This window comes from Dermacentor silvarum, chromosome 11 (assembly GCF_013339745.2).
Source record: "Dermacentor silvarum isolate Dsil-2018 chromosome 11, BIME_Dsil_1.4, whole genome shotgun sequence".
Lineage (NCBI taxonomy): Eukaryota > Metazoa > Arthropoda > Arachnida > Ixodida > Ixodidae > Dermacentor > Dermacentor silvarum.
Window position 1 is genome coordinate 79,757,222 of NC_051164.1, and position 11,325 is coordinate 79,768,546.

The window sequence follows — 11,325 nt, forward strand, 5'->3', positions numbered from 1 at the left end:
TCGCTACTTGAACAAGGTGCCGGAGTACGTGTCTTTTGTCTCCCAGGAAACGCTACTGGAGGAGCAGCTGGCGGCCCGGTATACTTCCAATATCGCTGGCACGAGCCACGGAGACGTCCAGGTGGCGGCCAAACTCTACGGTGCCTGCGTCGACGGGCGGCACCGAGACAATGTTTCGAACAGGACCATGAAAGCAGTGTTCGAAGGCTGGACGATACAGGAGTGGCCGCGCATGTTTCCTGTTCACGGCGGCACCTTAGCTGTCTGGCGTTTCGCCGCCGAGCTGGTACGAGACTTGGGCCTGGCGACCATTGTCGGTGCCAGCGTGGGTGTCAACCCGGACGATCTGAACGCCACGCTAGTAGAGCTCTATCAGCCTCGACTACTGCTGCACGAAGCCAACGTCCACAAACCGATCGTGCATCGTTTCTTCACTGGAGCCGTCGAGGAGGCGGCCACCTATCACCGGGGCGAGGGCATGCCTGGCCTGAACGAGGGCCTGTTTAAAGTCCACTCCGCGTTCGCTTCCCTTGTACATCCGTCCTTTGGCGCCGCTGGCGAGGACTTTGTCGTGCGCCAGGTCGGACAACTCGGTCAAGGACTGGGACAGTTCCTTCAAGTCCTGCTAGCCGACGTGCGCAGCCGAGTGAGCCGCTCCGAGAAGGTGCTGCTCCGTTCGCCGCGCTACCTCCTGGGCTTGGAGGATACGCTGAACGCAGTGTCGCCGCTAGATGCGCTCAACTACATGGGCTTGCTTGTGTACATTCGCGTTTCGCCCTTTTTACACCCGTTCTCCGCGCCGAGACTGCGATTACTCTCTGCCGACATGATAATGGGCCACACTGAGGCGGTCGGAGACGACCCGTCATCGCGGTTGTGTTCGCGCCTCGCGGAGTCGACGCTGCCGGAGTGCTTCGCCAAGGTATCTCAGCAGTGGCGCCAATCTGCCAACCAGGACGTCGCGGCGCGCGAATGGCTTTCCCAGCTGGAGTCCGTGTTTCTCAGGCACGTGGCAGATTTCATTTACATGAACGAACTGTCCTCGCTGCTGGTCAGCTATCGGCTCAAGAGGCGCGTCACCACGCAGTTCGGTCGGTTGGCGGACGAGCAGCGCCAGTGCGCGCCTACCGGAAGCTTGAGCACCGAGAACGCGCTTCTCTTCTTTCTGAACGTCACAAAGCGGCAGCAGCTACAGGTGTTCGAGGGACTCCTAGTCAACAGCTCGATGCTTCGGCATCTGCTCGCGGCGACTTACTCCGACCTCTCCGATGCCGCGACGTTCGAGCGCGCCTTTCGCACGCTCCACGTCCCAGCGGCGCTGTTCAACTATTCCGTGCCGACCAACAGCTCAGTGTTCGTCTTCCACCTTGCGCGCGTCGCCGTCCGCCTGTTCCAGGGCTTGATGCAGCTGCTGGACGAGAACCCGTACGAGCACGAGACGCCGCTCGGCCTCACGGACGAGTCCCGCAGGCGCCGGGCCGACCTGGTGGCGTGCTTCACCAGGGACGCCCAGAAGAGCCTCCCCGCTCGGTTCGGCGGGCTCGGTGTCGTCAACAGGCCAGCTGGGCGGCGTCTTCCTGGAGCGGACGTCGGCGCTCCTGCTGGCGGCGATGGCGTTCGACGAGCTGCTCAACGTGAGGCGTATCTGGCAGATGGACTTGCGGCTCAAGGATCTACCGCACCTGTCGGCGCACCAGCTGTTCTTCATATACTTCGCTCTTGACAACTGCGCCGGCGGCGACGAAGGTATCCACTGGAATAGGCTGCCGGCGGAGCAGCTCGTCAACGTGGCGCTGAGACACACGAGGAAGTTCGCCGAGGCCTTCGGCTGTCGCGGTGGCGTAGACCGTATGGTGGCTTCGCCCGGCGGCGAATTTTGCGAAGTGTTTCGTCGACAGTCCACGCGAGCGACGATTGTGGGAAGCGCGTCGCAGTCGGTCTCGACCTGCGAACGGCACGCCAGCGGCCGAAGGCGCGTAGGCCTGGTTTTGTGCCACGTGGGGACGGAATCGGACGACCCATTGCAGGCGTAGCAGACAATCCGAAGGATGTGCACCTTCCAGCATCTGGACATCGTCCGTTCTTTCCAGTCCTGCTTGTCCGATAACAGAACACCCGCTCGTCTACGTGTTCTTGTTTCGTCTCCAACCCCCGTCCTTACGTGGGACTTTTCCAACGCCCAAAAAGAGAGCCTCATTTGAAGACTGCTCGCTATTCGCCCTTGAATTTTAGTTGGAACTTCCGCTATACTTTAATTACCGTCGTCGCAAGTTGTTTCTAAAATGTGGCCACCTGTCGTCCGCAACGAAGCGCGACTCATTTGCCAAGCGCCGCCATAGATCAGAACACTTAGCATCGAGCGAGTGTTGTAGAAAATAGCCGCTGCTGCATGCCATATGCGTTTCGTAGTGGCAAAACAGAATAATTGTAAGTGTGCAATAAGTATGTAGAAATGAACGATTCGGTATGCGATGTTTGAAGCGGCAGGCGCCTAACGGCGTATGAGAGTTCAGAGAAAACTGTTTATTTGTGCAATTTTGTGCCTTTCCGCTGAACTGTTAGAAACAGGTGGATAGCTGCAATACAACTTGTTCGCTTTGCTTACAAGACTCTTTACTGTACAGGGAAGCGTTAACGCTTCCCTGCCCTACCCACATAAATGTCTTGCAGCGAAGCTTTCCTTGCCGGATATCGCATGGCTGGATGGCAGTTGGGTCAGTCTCTATCTCGCCAGATATAGTTGAGTACATGTATGAACACAACATAGAACACCATGACACGAACACCACGAGGGAGCAATGGGAGGCACTGCTGTCCAGCTCGGCCCTCGACGACCAGCTCAAGCTGATCCAGAGTGCAGAGAAGATGGCAAGAGCCAGCGGAGCCCTGGACTAGGGGCCCCGACCATTAGCGATGCCCCATTGGGGCAAGACAAAACTATCTTAGCATTAAAGTTTATCTATCTGCGAAGTGGCTTATATAAGCTTTGTTTGGTGACCAAGCTTTCCCACGTCTGCTTGCCGTAAAAAAAAAAATCCTACATAAAACTTGTTTATATAATGTCGGCTCACAGGCATCTCTAATGCACGCCGATCTGTTACCTAAATCTGTTGATAAACATTTCATGAGATTACGCTTTCCAGAGCATGAAAGTGAAGAAAGTTACATGCAATGCTGCATAGTTTACCCGCTTCACTAAATTCATTCATTCATTTTATTTCGGCATTATGGTACATTATAGCATGTACTATGCTATACCAAAGATTCGTGTAACTAAAGATTCGTGCATACCATATCTCCGCCAATACTCTAAACCCCTTCCCTAGTGTGGAGTATCAGGCCAGAGGAACTAATCAGGCCGACGTCTCCACCGAATGAATGCTGGGGTTTTACGTGCCAAAACCACGATTTGATTATGAGGCACGCCGTTGTGGGGGACTCCGGATTAATTTTGACCACCAGGTGATCTTTAACGTGTCCCCAATGCACGGGACACAAGCGTTTTTGCATTTCGCCCCCATCGAAATGCGGCCGCCGTGGCCGGGATTTGAATTTTGATCCCGCGACCTCGTGCTTATCAGTGCACCACCAAAGCCACTTTCTGTACACGTTGCGCCATCTAGTGACCCTGCGGAGAAGTACGCGCGTGGCCACCGAGACGAGAAGCGTGGCGCGTCGAAACACACGAAACACACAACCGATGCGCACTCAACACGGGCGCATGTTCACAAATCAACCGGCGAAAGCCCCAGCACCCTGCCAAAACGTTTCCAGCGGCGTGCGGCAGAGGGCAGCACAGGAAAATGAAAAAGGCGCTTGCTTGCCACAGATTCAGTGGCATATACTCAGTGACCCAAGTTGGCGATAGGTTCATTGAAGATCGGCACGTTCCCAGCGCATTCATGGCGCACCCTGCTAAAGATTCGCGTTGCTGTCCTTAAGGAACCCTTGTGACGTGAGTTCGAGTTAAGAAATCATTTTTGTCGTAGAGTGGCACATTCGCAGTGGCGCATACCTAGTTACCCAAGTTGGCGCCGAAGACATTCATTGAAGAGCGGCACACCCATACCGGAACATACCCAGCGCTCCAAGTCGGCGTCAAAGAGTTTCAATGAACAGCGGGTTAGTCCCGCATCTATAGTAGGATACAACTTAAAAAAAAACAGCAGTTGGCAACAAAGGCACACGGACCGCGCGAGGTTGTGTTACTCCGCCAGCCAATCACAGAAGCAAACAAAATTGTCGTCATGCGACCTTTTCAAAATGGCGTCGTACTTGATACGTCTGTACCTCTCGTACTTGCACGTTCCACTATAATAGACGAGTGAAAACCTATGAAATTACGCGCTTTTAATTTCATTTTTGTGGTTATCGTCTTATTTACGTAACAGCTAGGGAAAGCTTCAAGTACGAACTATTTGCAGTCTCGCGGAGGAACATGGCTAGCGGTTATGAGGGCGTGGGCGGGGTTTCACTGCAGACTTAAGTTGTATCCGACTATAGAGTGACCCATGTCGGCATGAAAGATGTTCGTTTAAGAGCGACACATATGTATACACTGCTACATACTCAAGGACCCAAGTTGGTCCGACGGTTGGTTTCGAAACCATTCCACCATGGACTACCCAGTGACCCAGGTAAGCGGGAAAACGGTTTTAACAAACATATACATAGCCCCCGGAAAGTTCGTGGTAAGGGTAAGTGGAAAAACGGTTAGATACAAACATACATAGATACAAATATAGATACATAGCCCTCGGAAAGTTCATGGTTAGGGGTTAAAGCGTCACACTAATATACTACTGTTACCGTACGTCCATCACCATTCTCGTGGCCGACTGGCAAAACATGCTGGTCTTCGCGGGGGTGGGAGGTGGCCAGGCTCGCCCTTGGCGGGGGATTCGCACGTTTCTCACGTTAAGGAGTTGGACCTGCTGCCGGGTGGTGACTGCTGGTACCTGTCCAGCCTCCTCGATAGGGAGTGCTATGGGCAGGTAACGGGGCCCTGCATAAGCGCAGAGGCACGGTTTCGGAATCCCGGGATACGTAGGGCTCCCCATCAGTCCCACTTTTTAGCGACTCGGTTCTTTCTATCGTATCACAGTGACTTACCACAGATACTTCCGGTTTCGGGATCGACTGGTTAAAATGCCGTTATTCTAGGGAATGGCAGGGCGCGAACCGTTTTTCCTGTTCAAGTGTTTCTCAGTCGTTTGCGATATTGTGCTCACCTACTTGCCTTCCTTTATGCAGATAGCCAAGTTCAGGCGGCAACGTTGTTCGACTGAACGGCTGTTTGGAACTTCCGAAATCTCGGAATAAGAACATGCTAACCAACGTTCCGGATTTCGCAGAAGCGCCTCGTTAAATGTCTTTGTTCCCTAACTTGACTCAGTCGGGATATCAAGTTTTTTCGATATTCAAATTTGCTGAAACTTGGAGACCTGTATACGCTTGCAATTGCAGGCGGCATTATGCACATATTTGTATTATGTCTGTGCTACAACTTGTTTAGTATGCTGAAGCTTGTTGGAATTTTTTTTTTTCATTCTGTTTTGCAACGTATCAGCTGAGATTGTATTTTCTCGGGTGTAAGCAACGCCCAGACCTTACAAGACAACAGGGCGCATCATCTCTCATCTCATCTCTCCCACCCATTCCTTCCACTGAGTGATTGACCACCGCGACTACCCTTCGCAACCAACGGTTCCTTGCGGACTTTATTGGCCTATAGCGCTGAAGCATGGCGCAAGCGACGTCCTGGACTGAAGGCATCCATACTTTTTTATCTTTTTTTTTTCGCACGAAAAGGTATTTTCTCTCTCTCGCACATTGCCAGAAACACTGTCGGCTGAACACTTCGACGGGTCCAGGGCCGGTGTCAGCGAAATCTCGCAAATATGATAGTATCGCCGAAATGATTGGGTCGAGCGTTATCGCCCCAGGATAAAACTTGACCTTGCACTGCAAGATCAGCCGCCGTGGCTCAGGACGGTTGCGGGAAGCGTTACCCGCCGCCGTAGAGAGAGAGAGAGAGAGAGGAAAGGGGAGGTTAAATAGACTTTGTCCAATTTGCTACCCTACACGTGGAGAGGGTGATGGGGGAGTAAAAACCCCCTTCTACGCGGCTAGCTATATCACAGCTAGCTGTATAGAAGGTGGATGTACAGAAGGGTTGTGAAACACGGGAAGGACAGCAAACAGTCATATGTACAAAACATGGTGAGCCTTTTTTTTTTTTTTTTTTGTTAAAATAAACAGAACCACTAGGTGCATGTGTGTGAATCCTGGCCGCGTAGTGCACGTTTCCGTGCAGTGAAAAAAAAAAAAACAAAAAAAAAAACATGCAGTACAGAAAGCTACTAAATATAAGCAAGCGCATTCCACGGCCCATTTACGAATCCGTATTTCTCGGAACTAGTGCCAGGCAGTTTCTAGCAAAACATTACGATTTGAGTACTGGCCGACTTAGACAACTAACATGCCCCGTAATAGCACTAATTAAAAGGTCGATCATTAAAATTTCGTGAATAGTATCGGCGAATATCGCGCAAATTATCGTGCTCAGTAATAATTGTCTTTCTCAACTCTGCCATTTTTAATCTCGAACAATCGTCGCTGACACTCGCAGTATATTTTGTATAGCAGGCCCGTAGCCAAGGGGGGGAGGGGGGGGGGGAGTTCTCTAGCAGGGCTCATGCCACCCTGCTGCCGCCGACCGTTCGACGCCAGACGCGGGGTGAAGCTCTTCTTGAGTGTGCCTCAATAAAACGAATACTTCCACTCTTCGTCTTTTTTTTATTTGTGGCTCTGAGTAACGCTGTTTTATTTTTATTAATGAAATCTATTGAGACGAATCTTCCGTATACAAATATTATATACTATTAGGAAGATTCATCTCAAAATTAAAAATAAGAACTATTAATAAACTAGTATGTAAAACGTCCCATAATTTGCATACTGCGATTTTTACCGAAAATAATTACTGAACAATCGGTGCTTTCCTTAAATAGTCAAGACCTTCAGCAAGTGTCCCCCCCCCCCCCCCTCCACCCGAAAAAAATTCCTGGCTAGAATCCTTAGAGTCCTTGTCTGATTTTTTTTTTTTTTTTCTTGTCTCGCCAACGATTGCAGCTAAGTCAGGTGGAGGACTGCAGGGTGGATGCCTACCTGAAGTTAAAGGTGAGCTCACTTAAGGCATCGTTATACACTGTCATTGTCAAAGCAAGAAACGTGGCTGCAGATCAGGGTATCTACCAGAGATCGGATAGTATAAATGACTAGGCAAACTGAACTGCGCTAAAAACAGACACTAAATAAAAAGATAAGGTCAAGGAAGATAGGGGAACAGAGCTGCACGTGGCTTGACAAGTCAAAAACAGGAAGCAGCGCGACTTTTGAATTCACGAAGGCTGTCCGTGCGACGTCACAAGCTGTGGCGAAGTTTGGCTGAGGCTATAGTAAACTCTTGACCATTATGTAAGCCTTACGTAGCATTCTAAAATAATGAATAAGACGACTTTCTAGTGTTTTCTACGAGAATTATGTAATCAGCGGCCAGAGTGAAAATCATGTGACGTCAAACGACTCATTGGTGCCATCATCTGGACGCTAGAGAAAGCGAATTAGGGCATTCAGTAGATCTCTCTCCCCCACTCTTATTTCTCAATTTCTTCACCACCTCTCGAGGGAGATACCTGCCAAGCTCACGGCCGCACAAGTAACTTTTCAACCAGAGGATAACTGCAAGCGGTTGTTCCGATTAACAGGTGTCCCTGTGATCATTACAATGTCAGGCTCAACTTTCAAGCACCTGCACACACGGTGGACACTTTCTACTGACTTGAGCACGAGCAACTCCGCCATTAGTAGGGCATAACTGCAATGATGGTAAAGCTGATGTTAGCAAAAATTATTTTTTTGTAATGAAATTAGCATTCTTTGCCTACTTCAGCCGTTTTGAGCCTATCTATCTATCTAGCCTCTTACGCCGATCCAGTGGTCCAAGTTCTCTGCCTGCTTGGGCCACTAAGTGTGTGCTCGTGGTCATGATGCCGCAGCGGCAGTTGCATCGTCATTCCAGCTTTGTCATCCGAATGTTGTCATACAGTCGTCATGCATTCGTTGTCGCACAGCCGTCGAGATGCCATGGCCGCTCCACACGTCGTCATTCTAACTTTATCATCCGACTATCGTCACGCCGTCGTTGTCACACAGTCGTGGTCACGCTGTCGTTTTACCATCGTCCTCACTTCAGTAACACCATCCCATTGTCGTTGGGAAAACACGTGTTCCATATTTACCACATTTTGAATCGCCGTACTCTCCCCTCGAAAGTAAACGTACACTCTTGCCATATTAGCTCCATTTTGGGAGTTCTCATACTTCCCTAGGATGTAAACGTTCAATGCGCCATATTGACTCTATTTTGGGAGTGCTCATACTTCTGTATAGAGTAAACGTTCGCTCTACCAAATTTACTACATTATGAGAGTATTCGCACTCCCCGATGGCGTGAACGTTCACACTGCAGTATTTAACTACGTTTCCTAGAGTTCCCGTGCTCCGAGAGTGAGTATTTTCGTTTCAGTAGAATGTACTCCATCGGGCAGTACACGAACTCACGCAAACAGAGTTACATATGAGACAGTAGTATGGGTTCGTTGGAAAAGGAGTGGGCGGCACTGCCCCTCTCCCTCGAAACACGCCGCGTGTTCCCCCGCGTCAAAGCATCGCCTGATCAAGAAATAGGAGCACGTGAGCTGGACAAACTTTGTATCCAGTCAAATGAAAACGGGGAAAAAGAAATGCTAAAACACTTCGTAGTGCAGCTTCACAAATTTGTGGTCGTGAGCAGATGGTGTCACTCCATATACTTTCTCTCTCTCTCTTCAGCAATATTTCAGAGAGCTTTTTTTCTTCTTTCATCAACTTTCCAGCCCGACGTCAAGCTGAAAAGCCCACCGTTCGACAACTCTGCCCAGCTTTTCAAGGTATGAGTCAACTTCTGCCACTTTCGCTACTCTTTCCCTGGGGTTGGGCTTGAACACTTTGCAGTCTTTGGGTTTTATTTGGGAGACTATCAAATTCGACCATGTTTGTGTTTTGAGCCCATCAGAGAAGGCGTAGCCACCCTGTGAACTCATCAGAGCTGTTAAAATGGTGACCACCCACACCCTGACCAAAATTGGTGCAGTGCCACTCAAGGTTGTCTTCTTTGCGCACCGTTACCCTTATAAGTTAACTACGGCGGCGAGTTACCACATCGTAACGAAATGTCTGCACATGAGGAGCTTAATGCGGCTACTGCTGGCAATCTGTAATTAATACTGTGAATCTAAGCGTGCGCGCTCCTTTCCAGCTAGTTTTGAGAGTGCGTGCTTATTGGACAACTGCGGAAGCGCGTGCATATTTGACGATGTATTGGAAAGTTGAACTATGATACTTATGTCTTTGCGCTTTTCTTATAACTACGTTATCATCTTCAATGTTTCAATACGACGTAAAGAAAAAAAAAACATCACGGGAGATCACTTAAGCCCGTAAAAAAGCTGGTGTCGCTCTTACCTTGTGTGTCAGTGCACCATCATTGTATTATATCAAGAAGAGAACACATATACCTATCAATAGACAGGAGACGACCCTTTTCTATTGCTAGCGGAGGATGGCGTCGCGGTGGCGTGCGAGTTCCTATATTTGATGGGCCCCTGACAAATTGGCGATCTGTCCTCAATATAAGTGTAAGTTAAAAGTCAGCACTCTGTCCTATCCCTTGTTATTTCTTTAAATTTTATTTCCCTGCGTTTATATGTGCTGTAACATGGAAAGATACTGCTACTACGAAGAATCTCATCGTACGCAAACATGTATAAAAATATGTGTTAAAGAGAAAAGCGATCGCTACCATACTGTGACTGCCTATATTATAGAGAGGGGAAGGCAGGAAGTTGTCAGGTTTGCAAGCTTTACACTCGCAAGAATGAGCACAATGAACGTACGGAGGCCAATGAAGTTTGCTTCGAACTGCATTAAATACCAAAATGTGCAGCAGAAAATCGAACGCGTGGTCTAGCGCACAGCAGCCGACGACTTTATCAAATGGCCGCTTCGGCCTATTTTCTTTATTTTTGTCGTTTGTTTCTTTGCTCCATTCGCAAGGTTCCACACAGGTACATGATCACATATACCTGTATACCTCGTGTACTTAACCCTTTGCGGCATCAACTAAATTGCCCTGCGAGTCGGAGCAATAGCGCAAACTTAAGATGGAGACAGAGGAGGCAAGACAACACCAAGCGCCTATGTCTTGCCTCCTCTGTCCCTGTCTCAAGTTTGCGCTATTGCTCCAACGTTATGTACCAACAAGCCCAAGCTGCTCTTGTGAACCCTGCGAGTGTGTGTGCCACGTGAAATGTTTATCAGCGTACTTCAGCGCGTCCGTGTAATAATGAACCGTACGTAACAATGAACTACTGATATGCCCTAAGTAATCTATTCCTGTTAATTTGCATGACAGAACTGCATGGCCAATACGCTGGGTAAGTTCAGGGAAGCTGGCATGTCCGCCCTGCGCGGGTTCCGGACGGGACTGGACACCGGGTTCCGGACGGGGCTGGACAGTGGGCCGCCGCTGCCGTTCAACAACGGCAAGCCCAACATCACCATCGAGTACACGCACTACGTGTGACCACGGCGGCCACAAGTAGACTGCCAATAAAGAGAAAAAAGAAAAAAGGCCCACTCCGACATTCCTCAAGGCGATCCAACATGTCAGTGCCGCCAGCTAAATGCGAAGTAGACGTCTGTTAAGCGAGCGCTCTGTCCACGGTGTTCTTTTTCCAGAGGTTATACCTTCACATATTACTGTGCAGTTACCCCACATCACGGATGGCCTTAAGTCCATGACGCGCAGTTCAAAAATCATGGGTTTAATGTACCCAATCAACACAAGGCCCTACGATAAATCCCACATGCCCCATAACCAATAGCATGTGAACACTATATATGAAAAACCGTACGTTCCTATCTACGTTATAGGGTCAATATTGAGAGTCATACCCAATCAACACATGGCCCTACGATAAATCCCACATGCCCCATAACCAATAGCATGTGAACACTACATATGAAAAACCGTACGTTCCTATCTACCTTATAGGGTCAATATTGAGAGTCATGGGGCTTGTGAGATGACGCCCAGCCACTGCCAAATGAAGTTGTGCTTACGTGACCACTGCCACATCTTTAACACCCAGTCGGCCTCCTGTTGCATCCATGCTGCTCGACAACTCTGGAGAACGAGGCACGCAGTCAAGGCCATTCCCC

At 49.5% G+C, this 11,325-nt stretch overlaps 1 protein-coding gene across 1 annotated transcript in view; it reads left to right on the forward strand.

The window, feature by feature from the left end:
• The window catches only part of LOC119433250 (uncharacterized), a 34,712-nt gene extending 23,903 nt beyond the window's left edge, over positions 1-10,809 (forward strand). The window contains exons 4-6 of the mRNA XM_037700397.2: positions 7,135-7,182; positions 8,940-8,993; positions 10,517-10,809. Coding sequence (XP_037556325.1) covers positions 7,135-7,182; positions 8,940-8,993; positions 10,517-10,687 — 273 coding nt within the window. The 3' untranslated portion in view covers positions 10,688-10,809. The remainder of the gene's footprint in view (positions 1-7,134; positions 7,183-8,939; positions 8,994-10,516) is intronic.
• The last annotated feature ends 516 nt before the right edge of the window (positions 10,810-11,325 follow it).